General features: G+C 39.9%; 1 protein-coding gene across 5 annotated transcripts in view; it reads left to right on the forward strand.

Moving 5' to 3' along the window:
- Nucleotides 1–24,952, forward strand: part of astn1 (astrotactin 1) — a 397,274-nt gene that overhangs the window by 62,914 nt on the left and 309,408 nt on the right. For all 5 annotated transcript variants that reach the window (XM_069164339.1, XM_069164341.1, XM_069164342.1 and 2 more), the window contains exon 2: nucleotides 10,755–10,936. In XM_069164339.1, the coding sequence (XP_069020440.1) occupies nucleotides 10,755–10,936 (182 nt within the window). The remainder of the gene's footprint in view (nucleotides 1–10,754; nucleotides 10,937–24,952) is intronic.

Here is a 24,952-nt window from a genome sequence, read left to right on the forward strand (position 1 = left end):
AGCTGCACAGCTTCAGTTTACCTGCTCAACCACGCTCTTTAAAACTCAAAATCTTCAATATTTCACTGAGTTACTACATTATCATAATGTGAATAATCTCATATCCTGTTTCAAAGAATCTCAAATATATAAGGTGAGATGTGCTGATATTACAGTATCTGCTCATATTACGGCCTACCTTTTTGAGTGATGGTTTTCATGATCCATTTAAGCTTGGTTTCCATGGTTTCCATGCTCATTCCCCCCACGCCACGCATGGAAGCAGACAGATGCAGGAGAGGGATAGAAGATCCATGTAGGCAGCGTCTCGTAAAAGTGCAGCCTGGCCGTCTCCCAGCTCCTGTGGAGCCCCCTGCCAACTGGGTTTACTCGAACAGCCTTAAGGAAATATAGTATGAATTGCATATGATGTAATACATACAAACACATTGTCTAAAGGTCACAAAACATGTTCAGATAACGTTATATCCTCTAAAAATATGAAACTTAAAGGCCTTATTATGCGTGTCGTCTCCTCGCCCTCTGTTGGAACTAAAAAGCTGCGTTTACTCTGTAAAGTGGATACTTCACAGAAATCAGCCCGGCTCTGCTGTAGTTAGAGGACAGGCTTAAAGGACGACCTCCATGTGGTCACATTGGAATAATGATCTGGAAATTAGCACCCTGGCTCTCCTCACCCATACTCTTCCTTTCTGTGCCGCCGGGCTCTCGGCTCGAGAATGTCGTGTTTCCCTTTAATAGTCGTTTATTACTGCTAAGTTCAGGGAATTCAGAATCAACAGCTCCAAAGTAATTTCTGCTTATCGCCATGCCCTCTGGTGACCGCGCTATGTGACGATTGCTATCACGGTCTCAGTGGAACACCGTTTAGAGAGAGAGAACACATTTGTGGCATTGTGACCTCTGGGAGAGTCAACTCAGACTCAAGCTGCATGAGATGTGAGGTTTTTACATAATAATGTGCATGTGTTTTAAGACATGCATTTCTATTTTATAGGTGTTGAGCTATGACTTCATTCTGTATTTGGTTGAGATCATCACCGTAATCTAGAAAAAGTCCAGAGGAAAATTGATGACAGTAAAGTTGATCTGAAAAAGTCAATCTGAAAAGAACATTTTACTGATTTTTTTTACTTCTCGTAACACGCAACTTCAATTTCTGTGCTGTTCAAGTGGAAACAAGCCCCAAAAACACCCTGCATCAAAATCTGCAGGGCTTTCTTGAAAGGAGCTGCCCCATCGAGAGTTTCCCACAGAACTAAATAGAGTCTAATGCCTTTTGCTGTTTGCATTCGCACTGTGAAATGATGTAGACTGCTGCACCACTTATTTCTTCAAATGAGGAACTCTCTTTTCTTGATCCGGTTAAAATTCATGTACATATTTTACCTGTTTGAAGATCAAAGCATATTGGCCCTCTTGAAATTACATCTTAAATGTAATAAACATTTAAGATGTATTCATTGATTCACAAAATCAACTTGAAGCCTTGTTACGATCGGCTATCATTTGTGCTGTCAGATGCTGCATTCCGCATTAATACAAACTCAACACTTCCTGTTGTATTTCAAAGTATAAGCCCTAGACATGTTATATAAGAAAGAAACCCAGCATACAAAGGCTTTTATTGTGAAACATTAGCAGAAACAACCTCCGGTGCTTCAAACAGCTTTACATAAAACAGAGTTCTAGGAACTTAAAAGGTTCGACGTTCCTACGGTGCGGACACAAAGAGGGGGGAACTCCTTCCCACCATTCTTAGAAATGTGAAATAGTGCCTGCGGTCCAAAAATGCCTTATGCTTTTAAAAGAAGCAGGTCATGTGATGGAGGTCATGTAAGGTACAAAGAGTCCGTGTTCGGGATGAGTCGGGGGGTGGTTGAACGGAACATTGCTGATATCAGGACTTCACTCTTATTGTCTTGGGCTGAGAGCTCAGAGACTGAAACTGTATGAACCTGGATGAATACGATATTCACCGTTAGACACTGCTTGAAGTGAACCGAATCAAATATTTCTGTAATATGGATGAACTGACCAGGTAATGCATTATTGTCGCTGAAGTGATATTGTTACAGCAGCTCTGGCTTGAAAGCTCCCAGAGGGCCTGCATGAATCGGTTGCAGCTCCAGTTTAACACCGAGTCCCTCGTCTTATCCAGAAGCATTCCCCAATAAGATGAATGATTTTATTCCGCCACTGACACTTCACTGTGATGTTATTGCCTGGAACAGAACAAAACCTCCCCGCTGGGTGCTAAAAGCTGACAGCATTATATTGCTGAATTCTCCAAAAATGTCCCCCTGCATGCCCCTTTAACTGCACAGACACTCTGCTTCACTGTAATCTGTTTGCGTCCATCGGGTTGAATTAATCTTGCCACAGTAAGAAGCAAATTCATGTTTTAATTATTAAATAGAAAATGTTCTAATTATATAATGTGTGCCTGAATAAGCAGAGGTCTTTGAGACTTGTGACTTGGAGATTTTACTGAATATAATGCAATACAATCTACCTGCTAATAATACACATGTAAGAAAAGCTGCGAGAGCCATAAATCACCCTGTGAATTCTTGGTAATCACACCCTGACAGTCCAGGTGCTCTGTAAATTACTTAGGGGTTGTTAAATGCTGTGTGTCGCGATCCTCCGTGGTGGTACTGTCCGTTTGTTTGTGCTTGGATTAAAGGTTTGGCTTTCAAAATAAGATAGATGCTACTTTAATTGAATTGTAAAGGCACTAAAACTCCTTTAAATGAAACGGTTCAGCGAATCTGTATTCAGAAGAGGTAACCTAATAATGCAGTGATCAGATTACTTTGATTCATTTTTGTACTGGTAGGTGGCCACTTCCTCTTTGCGTTCTCTCCCGCTCCACTCTCCTCATTTCCTTGTTAATTAAACCTCCTCCCCGCTTCCTTTCCTGTACCTTTCTATTTTCAGTTATTTTTTCTTTTGTTGTCCTGCTGCCTCTCTGCTGGGTGGCGCTGTATGGTCCCGTGCAGGACGGCGGCAGTCTCATTAATCCAGCTCTCGTGGCAAACTAGTCCCGGGGGGGAGAGAGCACACTTTTTTTTAAAAAGTGCCCTGTCACACTCTGGCACATGATTTGCATTTAGGCTAAAACCAGTCGGGACTCTTAAATCTTATTTATGGGCAGAGGGAACTCCCTCTTCACTGCGGCACGAGGGCATGAGTTATTGTCAGGCCAAACCTTGTTATACTCTCACAATTTTATATATATATACACACACACACACACACACACACACACACACACACACACACACATATATATATATATATATATATATATATATACGCATGCACGCACGCACGCACGCACACACACACACACACCACACACACACATAACTATATATATATACACACGCACGCACGCACGCACGTACGCACGCACACACACACACACACACACACACACACAGCTGTGTCACAGTAAAAACATAAAGTCTTTTGGTTTGTAAACAGGTTACAAACTATAAAAGGGTTATGGCTATTATCCTGCATGCAAGTGCTTCCTTTGCCAGTAATCAGTGTAATGGGCTGTCTGACAAAGAAGGTGTACCCCCTCACACAGCGCAAGGTGAAGTGCTTTATTGTAATCTTATGCATGTTCAGCGTGTGCACGAAATATTAATGGTGTCTGCTCTTACCATGAATAGTTTAAGCCAGGTAAGTGCTTACAAAGATAGTGCACAGAGAGCGAGTCGTACGTTTACATTTAAAACATTTCAGTTGGCTTTCTACTTTGAGTTGGCATGAAAGATTTAAAAAAAATAAAAATAAATGCTCTTTATCAGGATAACAATATTAAAAATGTACAGCTACACTAAAAGCTCTGTGGCACTTAAGTCACAACAGCTTTGAAATTCATACTAATATTAGCATGCTAATATGTTCGTGATGACAATGTTAACATGCTGACTTTTTAAAAGTCATATCTTGTTCATATCTTGTTCAATATCTTTGTTTGGTGGAGGGCAACACAATGATCGCTCCCCATCACATACTCGCTGGATTTGTTCCTAAAAAAATTTATACAAATTTGCTGAGTATGCTCAAGTTTCAGGTCCATGCTGAAAAAATATGTGCAAGTACCGGTGGTCTCAAAAATGTGTGCAACACAGGTGCTGATGTTGATCAAGCAACAGAACTTGGAATATTTACTCGAAGTGAGAGCATCCTCCTGCTCCGTACACATCATCATCCGTTCGTGCGCAACAGGAGCAGTCTCTGAACTTTTTCCATCGCCACTTTTATGTACTAAGTTTCTTTAAAATCCATTACATTCTTGCGGGGGCATGTTACTTAAAAATGCAGTTTTCCTACAGTAAAAGTAAGGAGCACCAAAAGTGAAGAGCATTCATTTCTGGGAGCTACAAATCTAGCCAGGAGTCCGTCTTATAGCTGCAGAGGTTTGATAAATGATGGTGGACCCAGCCAGCCATCCACCAACACTGAAACACACTCAACCTTTGGATTATGATACAACACACATTTTTAGAGGCTCCCCTGTAAAAATGTAAACAACTGGAAACGTATATCTGGGTCTGATGACATTTTCTTGGAATCAGCACTGTGTGTCTTTGTGACTTCCTGTTCAGACTGAAGGCTGCAGATAATTGTCTGACTGGATTGCATCTTTTTGTCTCTGTGCTCTCATCCACTTTCTAGGCGAGGAACAGTTCATCTCAAAACGGGCTTATTGTTAACGTTAATTACGTTATCTTCAAGGACCAGCTGAGATCACCCTCATGGCATCAGCAGGGTCATTTTTTTCAGACTCGACAAAATTGCTCTCCACCCAAAGCCCCAAACAGCATTCTACTGTTTCGTTTTTTTTTCTTCTTTTTTTCTTTTTTTTCTGCGGCTGCTAGCGCTCCCAAAGACAAATGACTAATGTTTATATTGGATTCTTCCCCTTTAACAAAGTATGCATCAGGAGTAAACACCGATTTGACCTTTAATCCTTAATGATTGTGTCATTATGTTCAAACATGGAAATAATAATGTACAGATGAAGCAGACAAAACAGATGAAACAATTTAATGACCCAAATCAATTGAGACCCACAATGTGCTTGGCAAAGGTTGTGGAACTTGACACATGCACCACAAGTTTTGTACACTGTGTAAAAAGCCCGTGATCAGCAGGAAAATCTTGTTTGCAGCTACATCTTAGGCAGTAATCAGTGTAATGGTCTATTGTGGCACAGTGTTAGCCGTGTTTATATATAGATCTGTGCTTTACAGCGACAAGTAGGTTTTGTGGTGTTCCGTGCGTTAACATTCACTCTGCAGCCTTCGTCTGGCTTCGCCGTCCTTGTAGTTCTCGTTCTACTTCTCATCTCCCGTGCTAATGCAAGTGCCTTAACTTGCTGTTTTAGTCACTCAGTTCTGGGCTTTTTCTTTTGATGAGGCCTAATCCTCATTATTATTTACAGACCGCGGTTTCTCCCCGCAACCAGCGCTACTCTGCCGCACGAAAAAACCAGCCTGTGGTATGGACTTTGATCAATTATGGACTATTCTCTAATGGACTCCATCTCTCCAGTGCACCCCCACCATTCCTCTGATCTGCATTGTGCTTGTTGCTCCGTTTGGTTCATTGTGACATTTTTGGGTAAAATGAGCTTTAAATTATTTGATGGCTTTTATACTAGAAGGCCTAACGTAATATATTTGGATAATAGATTTGTGTACTGCTCTGGGTCATAATATCAATTAGTGTAATAGCCTTTTCCAGTGGCAGTGGTTTCCATAGTACTCCATAAGTAGGACAAGGATGCAAACTGTGCACCACATACTTTAAATGATGGAATTCATGGTAACTTGATGTGCAAATTTCTCACTGGAATTTCAAATGAGAATAACGTCACCTGCCAGCTATAATTGAAACTAACCAGTGTTTACAGAATACAAAGAACTGGGACATTTTATGTCATTGTTTTCCTTGTTTCTTCACATATCTTTTCATGCTTTACTATAACACTACACACTATTCAGGTAATCCAATGGATTTCTTGAGCTTTATTGACTTTAGAATTGCTTTCTTTAGTATTCCTTTTCCCCTCTGATTTATAATCTGCCTGACTTTTGGACTAGCTTTTGTTACCTGCATTTTAAATTGATCTGCAGAAAAATTGACCCTGAAGATTATGTTACCAGCTGACCATCTCTTTGAAGGTTACTGCTTCAGAATGAGCCACAGTGGCTGAGACTTACATTACTGGATTACATCAGAGAGAAAATGTATAGCTGACCACTCTCCATTTGTACGAGGACAAAATAGTTATTTAAAAAAATACGATACCTCCTGATACAGTAGATTTTTGTGGCAAGAGAATATCTGTGATATATTCAGATATATATTGTCAGAGAGGACAGCTAGTGGGGAAGTCTGTGTGGGTTATTTAGATGTACAAATATGTCACTTTAACTTCTTGGAAAGAGTATATCTGTGAAAGCTCTCGGTTATCTAGGTCAGAGTTAATCTGAGTTTTAGCCAAAAGCAACTGGATTTTTTTTGTGTGTCTTGAATATCTTTTGCCTCTCACTGAAAGGCTTCTTCAGTTCTGAGTTCTTCAAGAAACTAAAGAAGTCCAGTTGCTTTTGGATAAAACTTAGATTTTCTTAAGAAAAAAGTAATACTCGGAGTAGATTTTCATGTGCAAATAAACATCACAAAGCAAAACATTCTTTTGCAAATAGGGAAACTCGCATAACTCATCTCATCATTAAACTCTTATTCTGAAAAAAATCAGTTTAGAGCTGCTAACGCTTTTACCTAAAAAAGGGGACTCATGAAAACAAGGTCAAGAATCCTAATGAAAGTAAATAACTGGTATTGGTTAAAAAGGCTTTTTTTTTTTTTTTTTTCAAGGAACACAATGTTTAAATAGGTTCCCACAGCCCATTTTGTGTAAAGCAATAGATCCTTTTTTTATGTCGCATAAGCGGATACAGAATGAAGGAATTAATGAAAATAGAGCAAAATATACACGTCTTGATGAACTAAAAGCAGCTCATGTTGAAAACCTTTCCTGTTTGGTCAGTTAGATAAATGGAAAAAAAAAAGTGGTCTTTTATTTAGGTTAGGTTAGGTTAGGTTAGGTAGTTACTTTATTAATCCCCAAGGGGACTTTTTTTTTGCTACAGCAGCATACAGGAAAGCAATACAAACAGACAGAACAGTTCCCTGAGGAGCTCCAATACCACTGACCACCGTATCAGACAACACACTGCCCAGAAGGACAAACTTTGGTCTGCCTGTCAGGTAGTCAGTGATCCAGGAGACGGTGGACGTGTCCACCCCCACCACCTGCAGCTTCTCACTCAGCAGCAGTGGTTGGATGATGTTAAATGCACTGGAGAAATCAAATAAAGTGATTCTATCAGAGTCACCGGTTCCATCCAGGTGAGACTGAGCTCGTTGCAGCAGGTAGATGATGGCGTCGTCCACTCCCACACGAGGCTGGTACGCAAATTGCAGAGGGTCCAGTGAAGATTTCACCAGCGGTCTGAGGTGGGCCAAGACCAGCCTCTCCAGCACCTTCATCACATGAGATGTGGAGGCAACCGGTCGGTAGTCGTAGATGCCAGATGGAGTCGTCTTCTTCGGTACAGGAACCAGGCACGACGTCTTCCACAGCACCGGGACCTCCTCCTGCTTCAGGCTCAGGTTGAAGAGGTGTTGTAGGACCTCAGCCAGCTGGATGGCGTCAGGTCTTCAGGACCACGGGGCTGATGCCGTCAGGTTCCTGCAGCCTTGCGCTGGTGGAGTCTCTCCAGCTGTCTCCTAACCTGGCCAGTAGTCACAGAGAGGGGGGAGAGGGGGTTCATGGCGATGGAGGAAGAGCCCTTTGAAGTTGAGGGCTCTGCATCTATATGATGAAAGTTACGACCGCTAATCTGGAGACCGTATAGGTTGAGACCAAACAGTTGGCAGTACGAGTAGGTTCACTACCGAAGGAGCAATAATTTGGTATTTTGCAGGTGAAAATCATTATATTTTTAGGTTAAAACAAGGTTGAATTTGGTTAGAAAATGTCAATATCACAACATTTTGATTACAATATTTCAATGTGTAGTTCATAAACATTTTGCCTTGAAATAACTAATAATAACAGTAACTCAAGTGTTGAACAACATTTCAACATAACCTTTAAATAAAATACTTCACCCACATAACCCAGTTTTAGTTTAAATGTTTTCTGACCTGCAAATATCCAGATCATTGCTATACTTGGTGTTAATTCAGGTAAAACTCCAATATCTTGTCAGGAACGCACAGCGTGTTCAGCTCCAGGAGCCACTGGATTTGTTTTGGGGATAGAAGTAGGATTCAGGCTGCACTCACTGATCTCTATTTCCATTTATTCTTCCTGTACCTCTCATGACTTGCGAGCTCGGTGCATCTTTGCTGCTCTTCATACTTACAGAAAATCACCCATAATGCTCTGTCATGCATTTACAGTGTTTTCCATTCCATAGTCTCTGTGTGTGTGTGTGTGTGTGTGTGTGTGTGTGTGTGTGTGTGTGTGTGTGTGTGTGTGTGTGTGTGTGTTTTGGAGTACATCACTAATTTTTCAAACAGCTTCGAGTGGAACGTATTGTCTGGGGAACTGAGGTATGACACAAAGCACAATGTTGCTCATGCTCCGCTGCATCCATAGAATCACTCTTTACTCATCTTCATCTCTTGGGTTTAATCACTTCTCTGTTTTTTTTTTTGCTCTTCCCATCTTGAATATACATTTTAGCAGCTGAGAGAGTCGATTCAGTTTCAGGCAGGGATCATGAAAACTCTGAAACAGTGCAGAAGAGTGAGACAACTGTCCATCTCTGAGCTAATGGGTGCCCGGGTTGAAAATTAAAGCGGTGGTCACATTGCACCTGTCATCGTGGACAATGCCAGTACAGTCTGGAAACAAGAAATTACAGCTGTGATGGCGTCTCTCCTTACTGACAATGGTGCTTTGAGCTAAATGCTAACTGTAACGTCAGCAAAAGGGATCTGGATCTCTGGATGGAACATCAATATATCACCAATATCAGTAAGATTTATCTTCTGTGGAAAATGAATGTCTGCAAAATTTCATGCCAATCCGTTTAATTCCCTGAAAAGCACAATCTGATGGCAGAACATGAGGAAAAGTCACTTCACAAAAGTCAGGAAGATTGATCTGGGCTGACTCTGCCCAACTAGTGCCCATACCTCCATTCCAATCTGTGATTATAGTCTGGAAACCCTTCCCGCATTAAGGTTTGCTCAGTCACTCTGAAGGGCGACCAATCAGCCACGAGTGGGGGTAGCCTCGTGGGATGTTTAAATTGTAGTGTTTTAGTGCATTAAGTGGTCAATACAAATTGTGAAAGGCTGCTCCAATAGTTTCAAAATGCCCTCCAGGTCTATGCCCAGTGGCATGCAACGACTATCAACAATCCCCAGTGTATCCAGAGCCATACATTTACTCAGTGAACTTGGGTCTAGGCTAGGATTGATCACTAGGGGACTAACAATGTCTGTATAAAATTGCACCTTATCACATTCGTCCAAAAAAACCCCCCAAAAAACGGTTAAATTTCACCTGTCCTGTCTTGAACAGGCCCAAGCTGGTAACCTTCCTCAGCTACACAAGTGGAAGAGCAAAGTGGTACTATTCATACCGTCTCATCACACTCAAGATACAAATGTAAAATGCAGGTTCTGCTTTCACACACTCGCTCACATCCTTAAAGCATGTTTAGGTATTTCTCTTTGCAGAAACTGTAGTGTGGGAGGTTTACATACAAATGAATGTCTGTCACATTCAAGTGCTTGCCAAACAAGTTCACACAATGTTGAATAAACCTATTACTACCACAGACGTCTATGCATTTAACACTCTGGAGTTTTTAAAACTGGTATCTGTTCCAATTCAATCACACTGCTCTCCTAGACTTTCCAAATGTTATCAAACTGAATGGCTCAAATTCAGACAGTGAAAGAAGTCATTTCAAATATACCTCACAGAAAGTTATTCACTTCAGGTTTAAGTTAAAACACAGTCACAGTTTGTTTGGTTCCATAAATGACACTTCTGCATTTCTCTTTTGTCTTGTTTGACTCACTGTGTCTCCTGCTTGAGTTTTCTGCTTCTTGCTTTTGGCCAAAAGGTGTGGATGAGGGTGGAGCTTGGTTTAAATGGAGAGGCCCGAGAAAAGGACCAGACCATGAGCTGTGACAGTAGGGGGAGGGAAGGAGAGGGGAGGGGGGGCAGTGTTACGTTATACTGAGTTTGAGTTATTATTTATCTCGTTTTCCCCTCTGTGTTTGTAATAGTCTGATCAGCCAGTTTGTTATTCTACCTGACCAAAGAAAAACACTTTGTTGAGGCAACAGCTTGTTTTGTCGTCATTGTTTCTCAGTTCTCTTTTGTTGACCTCTTTTAAGGGCCAAGTTATTTACCAGAAGTTCAATTGTACTTTTGCCATTATTAGGGGTAAAATAAAATGAATGTTTAAAACTTAAAGCTGTGCTTGCTCATCCCTAGTCTGTTTGCCTGAAACAGTGTCATTAAAACTCCTATTTAGTTACTCACAACATGAAGTGCCTCTTTTCTGGTAAATTGTTATGGTAATTGCTTCAATTTAAGTGGATCTCCTCCAAGATATTGGCATGGTTTGCTATAAGAATTCAGCAGGAAACTTCACATTTTGTGCCCTTTGTTTTTCTTTTGTGTTTGGCAGAGATCTCTGGGAACTCGGAGGACATCCCTCTCGTGCGCTGGCGGCAGCAGTGGCTGGAGAACGGCACTCTGCTCTTTCACATCCACCACCAGGACGGCAGCTTGAACCTCCCAGAACCGACCGAGGACCCAGCCAACGATTCCACGAAGGAGGAGCTGCGCATCCTGCACATCTCTGTTATGGTAAAACCTTCTGTTGTGGGGCTGGGTGTCCACAAAGGATCTAAAACTAGAAACTGCTATGATGTCTAACATTACACTTTCCTTTCTGTTGAGACACACTCAAAAGAACTTTTTAATCGACCAAAATCTTTCATTTGCAAAATGAAAAAAAGTAAAAGGACGATTTATTTTTCTTCTTAAATTTCATAGACAGATACGGATTCAAATACATAAAGTTATTTTAGTGCGGTTTAGTCATTTTCCCTGAAGCTAAAACATCCTCAGAGATAACATCGTTGAGATAAGATAACATGTTCCTCCTTTTTGTATTTCCCTGTTTATTCCAAAGGAAACAGCTGACTGCACAGATTCTTTTTTCTGACTAAAGTTTTTACAGAGCAGATAAATCCTGCAGATGTCTGTCATGGTACAATAGCTTTTTTCAGAAGCAAGAAATGTTTCATTTACAAAACATCTCTGTGTCTCACAGTTTACTGTGTGGCATAACAACTCTTCTTTGTCTCGGTATACATGTATCTCAGTCTCGACTTTTAGAAAATCTCTGCCACTGTCACTCGGCTGCCAGATTTATTTATATTGAACACATATTGAGCGCACGGCATGCACTCCAGTCTGCTGCTCTGCTGCCTTCCATAGAGAGTGGACATGTCGGACACAGAGTATGGGTGTGTTACAACTATAAGACAGGGAGGGAGTCAGAGTGGGTTTCTAATGATTAAAATGTAAAAACAGATGCATGTTTTATCCTTTTTAACCCTCTGAACTCTAAGCAATGTCTGAGCCTTTTCTGCTGCCGTCACATTTTGAGTCTCTACGGCTCATTTTTCACTGCACGACGCAGGTCCTGCCCCTCAGTGGAAACTGCACAATCATGGCTAGAAGTAGGGAGAACTCAAAAGTCTCTTTTGTGCAGTAATAACGTCATAAATTATAAAAGACTGAAAAATGTCTGTTGGATTTCTTTGATGATTTATTTTACAAAAAAATTGAAAAAAAAGTTTTGAATCCATACATAAAGTATTTATAGCCAACATTTTTCTAAATACCCAAAAGATGTACCAATATTGAAAAAAAGGAGGCTCCACATACTATACATGTTGAACTATTATATTTTTTAGAACCTCTCCAAACCAGCGCTCCAGCCGGCTTTTCTGTCAAAAAAAAAAAATCTTTTTTTTTTTACTGTTGGTCTTGGCTGAATTATTCAAGGCTCTTGGTTGTGCTGGGGAGCGCAGCATTTTCATTTTTTTTTTTTTTTTTTTTTTTTTTTTTTTTTTTTTTTTTAATCATGTAAATACTTCACTTTTGGTAACGTTAAAGTCACTATTTTAGGCTTAGATTTGGGGTTCAGTGGTAGTAGTTCAAGGATTTATGAAAATTTGAAAACCCAACAATAATACTTATGTTTTTACAGCTTCTAATTGTGATAAATAGTGTATTATCATTATTATTATTATTATTATTATTATTAGAAAAAATGCCTTTCAAACTACTGGCTGGTTCTCAAGTTCAAAGGTTTAAATCAGATCACGGCAGAACATACATTTATGAAGTTCTACATTTCAGTTGCAGACTAGGTTTTTGCATGCCTGCACTGTATCAAGCCTTATCTGCTATGTCGGCAGAGTAGGAAATTAATCCTTAGATCTCACAGCTTCCTCCTCTTGCCTGAGGAAATGTATATTTATTAGATCTTAGATATGCCACACCTACTCCCAGTGCCCTTTTCCAGCCCAAAGACATTACAATCATGCTTTGATGGATGATATGTATTTCAGACATTGAAAGCATATTATAGCTGCATACACAAATGATTAGTCAGCTTGAAGACTTTTGCCAGCAGCTACATCTGCTGAGCGGAGGCAGGGAGCCGCACTTCAACACCCGCTGAATGTCAATGACCTTCAGACCTTGATAAAATGGCAAATAACTGACCTTGACTATCCGCTGCATGTTTTGCATATATTTGCAAACATCAAGTCCATTTAACAGGTGCACGAGCTTTGAGTGGTGACAACATTTTTATGTGGAAATGAGATTGCGAGTGCTCGGGTTCTGCTTCTTACCCCTTTGATTGTCCTCTAATCTCGCATTTCTACTCCCTGCTCTATCTGCATTTCACATCCGATCAACCTCAGGTCTGTGTCTTTGTGCTCCCTGCTCTGCTAAGTCCTCATCCTGAAAGAGCCGCAGCGGCAGGGTGTTTTCACGAAGGTGTGGGTAGAGAAGGATTAGCATGCAGATATGAGCAGACCGTGACAACAGATGGAAGCGGTGTTGCCACTGCGCTGCCCGGGCCCCGCTGCAGCTTGCCACCCGGTTGGAGGCCCCGACCTATAAATCCACATCCGTGTCACTTGTTCAGCTCCTTGTGGATACAGAAAAGGTCCTGGGAAGGCTGCTTTATGGGCTTTTTAGCTCGAGCACACCTGGACCTCTTTGCATTGTAAGTCACAGGAGAGTGTAAGACAGTAGTAGTCAGCACAGGCAGCAGGCTGTGGACAAAAGCAGTGAGATACAGCAGCTGTGAATGTCTCCATTGTGTTAGTTATCAGAAAAATCTTAGGAAGCCCTTTTGGTTTATGGTGATGCAACAAGAGGCAGGGAGGAAATATTATCAAACAACAATAATTTAAAGGCTTGCCCATCATTTGTCAGCAACATCAACATTTTTCTTCCCAAAGCATTATCTAAAATCTGGTGACATCGATGCAACAGTCCTACGGGTTGAGGGTGATTGTGTACGTTTGTTGCATGTCTCATTTGTGAGATGATTGTAATGAAATGTTTGTCACAAATCTGTGCCACACTTTACAATATACATTTCAGGCATGTCAGATGTAGGATTAATGTGCAATTAATTTTTGCTCAATGATGTAAATAGAAAAATCTACATGAAAGCACTTCATCAGATAGCATCATTCTGAGATTGTGTGTGTGTGTGTGTGTGTGTGTGTGTGTGTGTGTGTGTGCATGTGTGTTTACGTCATCACCACAATTGAAAATGGTGCTTAAGCAATGTTACACTGGCCTTTGTATTCTACTTCCTTTCATGTTGTATTTTGATTGGTTGGTTTGCAAATGCAGGTCATAGTCACAGTCACACTGGTCTGCTGAAATGGTCCGTTGTCTGTCCCTTCGACACGTCTCTGTATGAGCTGTGACAACTGCTTTGGCTTGATGACAACACTTTTCATCACATTATCTATTTGTTTCCAAAGTGTCCATTATCATCCATCTCTGCACAGAAACACAGCGAGTCCAACTGGAACCAGGACGTTCTGCGTCTGACCGTAGTGTAGCCTCCTCTGCAGGGCTGGTGCTAGATTGGATCAGCAGGAGGGATGCTCTGCCTGTGATTGGTTGTTATGTTGTGTGGTTGTTAGGATTGAGGTTAGTGCCTGACAGAGAAACAACCAATCACAGCAGCATAGAGTTTAGCGCCTGCATCATATTGGATCATCCAATCGTCCACCAACCGTACTGCAGGGTCCCATGACCCAAACCGGGGCCCCTTTCTGCTTCTGTAAAGTCCAGCTGAACTTACGTGGTGTTGCCAAATTTGTCACCCAAACCTGACACAAGACCTGCAGCTATATTTTTGTTTACTTTAATCGATTAATGACTGATAGTCTGCCATTCAGTGGTAGTCACATTGTCGACACTCTTTTTTTTTTTTTCTTGTCCCACTGGGTGTTTTGTAGCTATTAGCAAACACACCGCACACACCTCACAGACAAAAAATAATTGGAACCTGGTAGGTGTTCAAAGTTTCATGCTTGTTGCATGAAAATGCCTGAACCAGTGATGACAATGAATACCATAAAGCAGAACTCCAATTCATAATATGTACAGATGTTCATGTTCAAATGTCTCGTTTCTCTCAACCAATCATCCAAAACCCAAATAGATTCAGTTTGCCAAATATTAAACAATTACTGACAGTTTTAATCTCTACACACAGTTTTATTAATGGCAGTTTTTCTAGTGTCTAAAGAAAATCCTTCCTGACATCTGTCTTCAGGGTTGCGCTTCACAGCGCTGCAGCCATGTGTTTTCTTTTTTATCAACCACATGATACGGGCTTGAACTCGTCTGCGCAACCCAGCCAGGTCAGCTCAGCCAGGAGCATCTAATCTGCCACAGTTCATTGCCTGGCCACTGTGCCCACCACGAGGCTGTTTATACCTTACGGATGAGTTGGGACTCCAGCATTTTTAGGCTTGAAGACGAGCCAGACTTATTATGGGGCTGATGCTGAAGGGGAATCGGGTTCAATGGACTGCTTTGAAGTTGAGATCCAAAGCCAAAAAAGTTTTTTTTTGTCACCAGGCTGTTCGTTTTTTCAAAACACAAAAAGACATAAATGAAGTCTAATTTTCAGTGTTTCAGTCTGTGTATTTTTGAACTGCTGTGTTCTGACGTTGGAGGCTTCCTTGCACAGGGTTCAAAGCTTCTCCCTGTGCATTCACATCCAACAAGGTGACCACGGTGTCCTCCGCTGGCTGCACCTGGTCATCCATAATAGATGACTAACCTTGTGTAGTTCTGTACCCACACTAGGTGACACGCTGGCAGTCCAAACACACATCCTCAACTTCAGTCTGAACCCCACAGACACAGACGGCTACAAAGTAAATCCCACAACTCTGGGTGGATGAGAACAAATAAAAACACTATATTTTGAACACAGCATCATAGGTTCAACGTGGCACAATTGGTTTATCTTGTGAGACTCTTAATCTCAAGTGTATCATTGCTATACACATTTCTTTGTTCAATTTCCAAATTTTAATCAGCTGCTATTTTACCGCTGGTCCCCAATGGATCAATCCAATCATCACCTACAGTATGGAGGCATCCAAACCAAACTGAGTCAATTATGTTAATAAAAACTTAATATTTTCAGACGCAGGGGTTTGATTTGATGTTTATCCCCTTGTAGATCTCCTTTAGCACTATTGTGTTTCCTGAGAGGCCATAAAACAACTGTTTCATTTGCACAAGCAATATAGTGAAAAACAATCCAAAAAGTAGAAATACTCTGATTAAAAAAAGTTAATAAACAAGAGATGAAGACAAATTAAATCCTTTTGTTGTAAACAAAAAACCCTAACGGAAACTTCAGTTCAGGCCTGCGTAGTGACTGATATTGCCCAATTGAACAATATGGGCAGATTTAGTTCACCTCAGCTGTGTGGAAGCCCTCAAGGTACAAGTTTGTTGTGGATCAGTAGTGTGAAAAAACCCCTCACTGTGCCCACTCAACCCAAAAGGTGAGGAGCAGTCGAGTCTGTCCGAGCCGTATGGTGTCTGATGTTAATGGCAACAGATCCTGCCAAGCTGCGCCTTTTGTTTTTGTCTGCTTTGTGCTGGCAGAAATAAGAACTCCAGCAGACCCAAACTTAGTGTCCCCAGCATCAACCCTGTCTCCCTGAAAGTGTGCTTATTATGAAACTTTTTTTTTTTTTTTTTTTTTTTTAATTATATGGCATATATTTAGTGGAAAAATTAAAATAAGAAGCGTATAATAATTACTTTTATTTTCCTCGAAAGACAGTGAGATGTGCTTGCTGTTACTTTAGCTTCTTAAAATAATGTTCTCTTATGAGTGTATACAACCACAACCAGTATCCATGGGTGCAGTAAGGCTTTTAGAAATTCTCAGGTCATGAGTCCCCCAGCGTAACGAAAACCCCCTCACAAAAATGTTGACGATTCACCAAATACGTTTTCCTTTTTTTTCTTTTTATACTTAATTACCGTAATACTTTCTTCAATTTGTATCCCCTAATATGCTGTTTCACAGTCTACTTTGCCAGGGAAGAAAATATTCTAATAGTGGAAAAAAAATACTTGTCCATTATGTAAAAATAAAATAAGTTTCCCTTCATCTATCCACGCAAAAAGCCACGTGTTTTATTGAATCCAAAATGATCAGCCTACTGTGTAATCTGAGTCTTATTTTAGATTGCAAATTACATTGACTTGAGTTTATCAGGATCACCATTATGCTTCATTATGTCTCTATTGAATGTCACGTATCACTGCAGACTACTCGGTTAGTTCTAGAAAAATTGTGAAAGTTATTTCAAAGTCATTAAAATGATTTCAGTGTGAGATCTTCCATTTGTCTGAGCAGCCATAACAGTGGCAGCACTTTTATATATTCATTTCACAGTACCATCATTTCATTTAATTAAAAAAAAAAAAAACATTTTTTTTTTTTTTTTTTATGCTCAGCCTTTAATGGTTAATATTACAGGCGGTTACAAGGATTCTCACACACAGACACCAATAACACCCAACAGTTTACGGTAATTGTGACAGCTCAACTTGTGGGATATTGACATTCATGTGGTGACCCTCCTAAAACCCACATTGATAACATTGATCGTATAAACCTTAAATCAATGCGGCCCTGACCACTTGTAAAGCAGTAGCCTCATCTGAATCCCGGCCTCCAGGGCTGCTTTCTGAGCATCACAGCATGGCATGTTTTTGAAAAGCCTGCCGAGCGAGACAAACCAATCCATAGCTTCCCTGTGGGCTGTGATGAGGGCATACAGCCCAAACCCTGGCTTGTCTGTAGCGCTGCTGAATATCTGATGCCGACAGCACAACGCCACAGGTTGGGTTCACAACAAAATACAAATCACTCTTTCGATTAAAAAAAATACATGCTTTTTTCCATTGAAGCTGCAGTAGTTGATATATTTGTTGAAATAACAATGAATCAGAAAAATATCTGATCAGTGAAAGTCCCTCATAACTAGTCACTTGATCAAAGCTCCATTAGAGGTCTATAAAAGCATTTAGCAAGTTCACGTTATTTTTGGTCTTACAAAAAAAAAAAACTGTCAAGCTTGTTCATTTCTCCATTTACAGTATACTGTATATGTCACTAGGAAGCTTGATATCAATGGTGAAATATGTTAAGATCCATTCTTAATCGTACCAATTCAGAGGTCTGAAACCAAACTAACCTGGAGCGACTAACCTTCACACATCCTAACACTGGATCCTGAATCGTCCCCTCTCCTCTATGGGTTATATTAGCCTCTTTTAGCTGTTTTGCTGCTTGTCAGAAAATGTTATTCTCTTCATCCTTGTTTTTGAGGAGGCTGTTTCCAGCAAAACAAAAAAACACTGTTTGCTATCTGTAAAGCACCAAGCAGCAGAAAAACAAATCTGGCAACTAGCAGGTGAATATAGTAGAGAATTTAGCAGTGGAAAATATAATTTTCTTTGGAGTAGGTGAATACCCAAAAAGAGCTACTATATTTATATATATATATATATATATATATATATATATATATATATAAACATATTTATATATTTCATTGGATCAGGTATTGAAAGATTTGTGTTAGCTGAGCTCACTATTCTCACAGCACTTTTATCTTTCATTTAAATGCTATTTACAGTAATGGAGGACAGATTAGATGGGATCAAACTATCAAACCATTAAGTCTGTGATGTAAAGTGTAATATTTCTAACGTGTGTTTCTTCGTTCTGCCCTTCTATGTCCTCCAGCTGTGTCTCAGTGAGCACACAGGAAAAGTCAGTCAGACTCGATGTGGCGTCAGCATCAAATAATTTCCGCTCTCTGTTGGGATTTCAGCCAGGGCCAGTGTCTTATAAAGCAGACAGCATGCTTTTAATAAATCAGACTTGCATAGGAGCTGAAACGTTACATGCTGCTTGGCTGGCTTATTGTCCCTTTGCAAATGTAGAGGACAGCACACAGGCTTTTTACTGAGAGAAAATGAACCGTGGACTTTTGGCCTCAATTTAATTTCCTATACAGACAAGCTTGACTGAAAGAAAGGGCAGGAGAAAACATGACATGCAGAGTTAGTTGTGTCAGTGCCAATGCTGCTTTTTAATTTTTTTCAATTTTCAAGTTGCTGCCTGCATGCCTGCCTGCTAATATGTAGCTCCACGGCCACTCATACCACTGAAGGACAAAGGAACCTTCTCTCAACCGCCACCTTTAGTTAATCCATACATGTTAATCAGGTAAAATGAGACATTCAGTGACCCTTAAAATAACACAAACACATGTTTGTACCAGACCTTGATACACATGTACCAGTAGCATAGTTTGTAAACATTCAGTTCTAATTTAAGGGGTAAAAGGATCAGCCTCACTCATATTTTATCCTGCAGTTTAATTTTAAATAGCAGAATAAGCATGTCCAAATGCTGTATAGAGGGCCTATAAAATGTTTGTTTTTTTAAAGACTGAGATTTGATTATTGGAAAAGATGGTGTGGTTTAAACAAAGTAGAGCTGATTCAAGTGTCTAAATGTAATACAAGTTATTTTCAAGTTAGTAAGAAAGTACGTTAAAGTGTGATAATCTGCTGCATTTGGATGACATTCTGTTCCTCTTATCCAAACTCACTAATCATCACAGTTCCCGAAACTCATAGTAATTCAATATCATACGATTTTATGTACAACACCTGCACTTTTATTTTTCTCGCAGTCTTCCGTACACTTCTAATGTTCAGAGTATTTGTCGAAACACTGTGAAATGCTCAGTCTCATTCACTGCCACCACATGAATGAGTCACGCATGAACAAGTGTAAAAATGGGTTTTGGATTTGTGCGGATGAACGTTTGGGAGTGATAGTCGCTGAAACCAGTTAAACAGGAGTGCCTGGACTGATTCAGAATATGAACAGATACAGATTCATATGCAGAAACATGCTCAATATGAGTCAAGTACACTATAAAGAGATACAGAATTTTGATCAAAGGGAAAGGGAGGGTTTATGTCAGAAGAGGTATAAAGAAAATATTCATAGTTATAGTGCATCAAAGCATTTCATATTTCTTATATTTACATTAATTGTGAGGAAGTATTACAATTTGCTTGCAGTTTGAATACTAAACAAATAGTTTTATGGTCGGGTTGAGGACACTCCTTCTGGATTGCACAACAGGATTGTTTGATTATATATTTGACAAATTTATTGACGCACATCAGCAAAAAACGTCTCTGACAATATTCAGAATTGCATATTGGCAATACAGTTTAATGATGTACGAGCTAAACATTGGCTGTGTATTCTGTTTACACACTTACACGTTGCTAAGCTTACACGTTGGTACCCCCACACGTTGGTACGCTCGGTTACTTTGTGCCTGAATTTCAGAAGAAGCTCCCGAACTTCAAACGATTCTTGCCAGTTTCCCGTTGTTGTTGTTTTCCTCAAAACACTCACTACTAATTAATGATATATGAGATGTACAACTATGTGTCATTGTGGTAAACATGTGCGTCCCAGTACAACCAATCAGGTCCAACCCTGGTCAGGAGGAGGGTTTTAAAGGAGGGTCGGCTGATGTTGATTGACAGCATGACGGTTTTAACTGGTCATTGTGTCAGTCTGAATGGGGTCTTTGGTCACCACGGTAACCACAGCTGTGATAATGCTGCATTTTGTAGATGCTGCTGTTGGTTGAAAAGGCATATTAACTTGCGCATTTTGTTCACGCTGGAGAAGCTGTCTTAATCCCATCCAAAGCCTCCTGCCACAACAGATCGATACAGACTATTGAACACTATAGAGAAATATCACAGGGAGCATCTGGGAACTTTGTGCTGCTTTCAAGTGACTCAGGGTGTTTTCACACCTGATCTGGTTTATATTGGTTTCACTTTGCAATTGTATGACTGTACTAAAGAACTTTGCGTGCCATACCTACGTTCCTATACTTGACATCGATTGGTCTGTAGTCGGTGTGTTGATAATTCAGCTGGTAGCCATTTCTGTTTGAATGGAGAAAAATAAATAAACAGATTAATTTCATTGCAACAATATTAATATTACTGTTCTGGTATAACAACTTGCACTTATTTCCCTCTCAGAAAATAAGTTACGTTTACGTTTCGTCATTTCTAAGTTTGTTTTTTTCAATCTCAGTTTTGATTTCTTTGTCGGACCAAATTACAGTTAAACCCTTAATTATTCTCTCCATGTTCTACTGCAGCTCATTTCTGGTTCTTTAAAAAAAAAAAAAAAGTCTTCTTCTATTGTTTAATGATTAATGATATGCTGCCTCAATTTCCTGTAATAAATCTGAGTCCGAACCATCCAGAACATTTTTCACACTCTAAATAACCGATCTATGGTTCAGTTTGATGACTTCTGACGTCAGACCAGGCACCTTTCACACCTACTGTTGTGATCCAGGTGGGCCAGGTTTCAGTAAGTCACAAAGAAGTAGCATGTAATGCTGCAGCAAAAAACAACTTTTTTCAACAACATGTACAGTATATATCCCACCTAGACGTCAATGGTTGTGCTTTCTACCTCCAACATCAGCTATGCTCCAGTGATTTCAATTCAAATTCTACGGAAATTCCCTCAAACAGCTGAACTAAGCTCTGACACTGGAAAGACTTCCTGTTTTCTGTTGGATATATGTTGTTTTAATGGTGACTGTAAAAAAATAGGGCTATACTGTATATGAACACAGTTGGTGGTCACATTCATCTTGTACCATGTTGCTATGGAAGTTTAGCTGGGCTCTCTAATGAGATAACAGTATTCAGTACTTAATGCACTTGTCCATACATTTTTCTTCCTTATATTTTTACACACGCAAACATCATAACAGAGTAAACATTTGAATGTATTACAGCCTATATGCGTGCTCGCTATATGTTAATTCTACAACTGGGAGTCTTGAGAAGCAGGTACCACAGAGGACTGAGACTGGGGCAGATTTTGATGTCAGCAAAATCATTGCAGGAAGCACAAGTCCCACTATCACAACGAGGATCATTATTTCTTTCCCTGGCAGAAGTAACCTTCTCTTGCTTGGGGAAAAAAAGAAAAAAAGTAGCTCGGGGATGAACCTTTTCATCCCAGTTTTGCTGCCGAGCACTTCTCTCTGCGAACACAATACCGCAGGTTAACAGGAGTATTCTGTAACTGGTTTATTCATTACAGCAGGGATACTCAATCTTATTGTGTCAGGGGGGCACATCAGGAGGTTAACCCCAATAAGACCTGCATGGCAGTGTGGGCAATAGCCGGGTCGCTCTGTGCATGTAAATTTTGTCAATGTTATTGCCTCATACCGCCTTTTGAACTAGCAGGACAGCAAGTGGAAGCCATGTGGTTGCCCGTTAAAGCACATGGATAAATAACGGCATGTCTTTATGTGCCACCACAGTCGTGCAGTATTTATTAAATAAAGTTTGGTTAAAACTGGACTATTTAAATGGAAGATTTTTGCTAAATAATTCTGTCTGTGCTGCAGAGATCGTATCAGTAAAACATGATGGTAAAACACACCAATTCCTCCCTTTCCATCGATCACAGTTTCAGCCAGAGGACACAGATACAGAAAATATATTTTGGATTTTTTTTTTTTTTTTTTTTTTCCCCAACAGTGTTGTACTGCTCTGATTGATTACTGAGAAGTAAGTTAAAACATGTTTTTATCACTAATGTGTTGAGCTGAACATGAGAACATGACTGATAACCGGTCGCCTTTGCTGTGTGATATTACAAAGTCTAATATCATGATTCACCGCACTTTTATTTCCCGAGTCTGGTTAATGTTATTCTTGAAATCCAAACTACACTGTTAGTCATTTTATTGTATTTTTATAGGGAAGTTTACAGTAGATTTGCCATTATAATTCCTTATTGTAAAACAGGTTTACTGTGTTTTATAATGGAACTGCTCAAGTGGAATTGGGTTTTACAGCACAGCTGCTTTACTGTAATTGTTTTGAAGTAGCATAAACATTGAAATTATGGGATATTCCTACATACACACTGACAACACTAAACATGTTGAATCTAGACTCGGTGATACTTTGAGCTTTAAGTCAATTATTGCGATCAGCATGCTCAGTTATGATATGCTGATGTGTGACAGGGTTTACCATCATAGCTTAGCATCTTAGCATGCTAACAGTTTCTCATAGCACCTAATGTAAAATGCAGAGGAAGTTATTGAGTGGCGTTATTGTTTTTCCAGATGTTTGGTTATAAGCCACACTCTTGGACAAATTCAAATTTTACCTGATGATGATACTCGATGAAAGGTCACCAAATTAATTAGAAATCTTCCAAAAATGAATGCTGAATTTCTTGATCAAATATCATCCCATAACTTTTGACTCTTTTCGTGTGAAATCGTAGATGTCCACCTAATGATGGCAGTAGAAGAAAGGTCAGGGTATAGCTTATGCCTGAATTTGACTATGCACGGGTCTATGACAGCACGCCTGCGATGCCTTTTTTGTTCCGTCATCTGCACTCCATCATACTCCACTAGTGTTTCAGAGGTGAAGCATTTGGTCTGCCCACTGTTGTGGACTTCCAGATTTTGTCATTTTGCCTTGATTTTTGTTTTTGTTGAAAAATAGACTATGCGTTAATTTAACTTAGTTCTTTTTTTCCCTTTTTTGGGGGGTGTTATTTCCTGTTTTGTTGTGCTGTAGCCTACATACAAAGTTCATACAGTTGTCTGTTTTAGTTATTAAAAAAAATTAAATAAATAAAGAACACATTCTTTTTCCTCCCTGAAAGACCAGGAGGTAGATGTTAATGTAGTGCCGTGATATTCAATCAGGAGCTTGAAAATGGACCAGATTCTCCATGCTGTTCCTGCATGGCTGATTTGCCCCGTGCATGTTGATTCGGCTTCAGTCAAAAATAGACTGCAGTTTTATTTTAGCGGCTGGCCCCGCTGGAATCCAGGAATTACCGTAATCCATTAGATTACATCATCTGAGAACCATGAACTACCAACTTTTCAACCAATTGTTGTTTAATCAGGAGCTAAGTGTTGGACTGAGTGACAGACATACATTTCTATCCCTCGTTGCCATATGAACAGATGCGTTGATGTCTCAGAATGAAACTCAAACATTGTGTTTGCCAAAGTAGAATTGTGTTACAGATTTGAGAGAAATTGTCTGAAGATGACTCCTTTGCACAACCAGTTTTTACTGGAATGGTTCATTTTTCAAGGATAAATAACTGTATGCCATCAGAATAATATATGAAAAATTCTACCTTCTAATCTCATAAGAATTTAAAGGCACTGCAACATAACTGAAGTCTTTTCAGCTAGCATCTTTCAACCATTTAAAACTCTTACAATTACAACTACAATTTACAGCCATAATATAATTCACATTAATATCCCATCACCACACAGGGCCACACCATCATGGCTTCATGCTATATTAGCTTTTATGAAATAAGCCAAATTGAATCAAATGATATCAGCCAGTTCTGTCATTAATACTCATTTCCAGTGGAGAAACCCTCATGTGGCATGTGTGAAATGGGGTTGTGACTTTCCCATTTGTTCAATGTCAAAATCAGCACTGGATCATAAAGCCTTTTGGTAAGAATCCCCACAATTCAAGTTTCATTTCATTTATTGTCGGTGTTAAATATTATACTTTGACAACATTGACGCAGGATTTGTGAGTTTACGTTATAAAAAAAAAGAAAAGGATTCAGAGTTTGAAAACTGTCAGTTTCCCCTATTATTGTTGGAACTTGATATTAAATTCAATCAGTGGCCCTTTGGCTATGTTAAACTTTCTTATATTCCAGGCAGAAAACTTCCTTTTGCTGTCGTGTAGCTGTCAGATAGTCCAGATATCTCTGCCTTCCTGCATCTTAATGCCTCGCATCCAGAGACTAAGTGACAGATTGATAGCTCAGTTCTAATACCATGTCTGCTCTGTCAGCCTGTGAAAGGCCATGTCCTCTTTCCTCCATTCAGGACCTACATGACAGGAGTGCAAGTCATAAGGAGCACTGGTGCTATTATAACATCATCCTCATCCGTTAGTAAGTGGATTATGAGGCTGGAGCGCTGGCATGCTTTGATGTGTGCTTTGGTTTTATTGGCTCTATAAGAGAACAGAGTCCACTTAGTCCCAACTCTGATTCCAAGTAAAAATACATTTTCCTTCTTGCCTGTGTTAGCCCCCTCTACGCATGGACGCTAATGC

This window comes from Embiotoca jacksoni, unplaced genomic scaffold (assembly GCF_022577435.1).
Source record: "Embiotoca jacksoni isolate LCO1_2020_lvr unplaced genomic scaffold, fEmbJac1.0.p SCAF_31, whole genome shotgun sequence".
Classification (NCBI taxonomy): Eukaryota; Metazoa; Chordata; class Actinopteri; family Embiotocidae; genus Embiotoca; species Embiotoca jacksoni.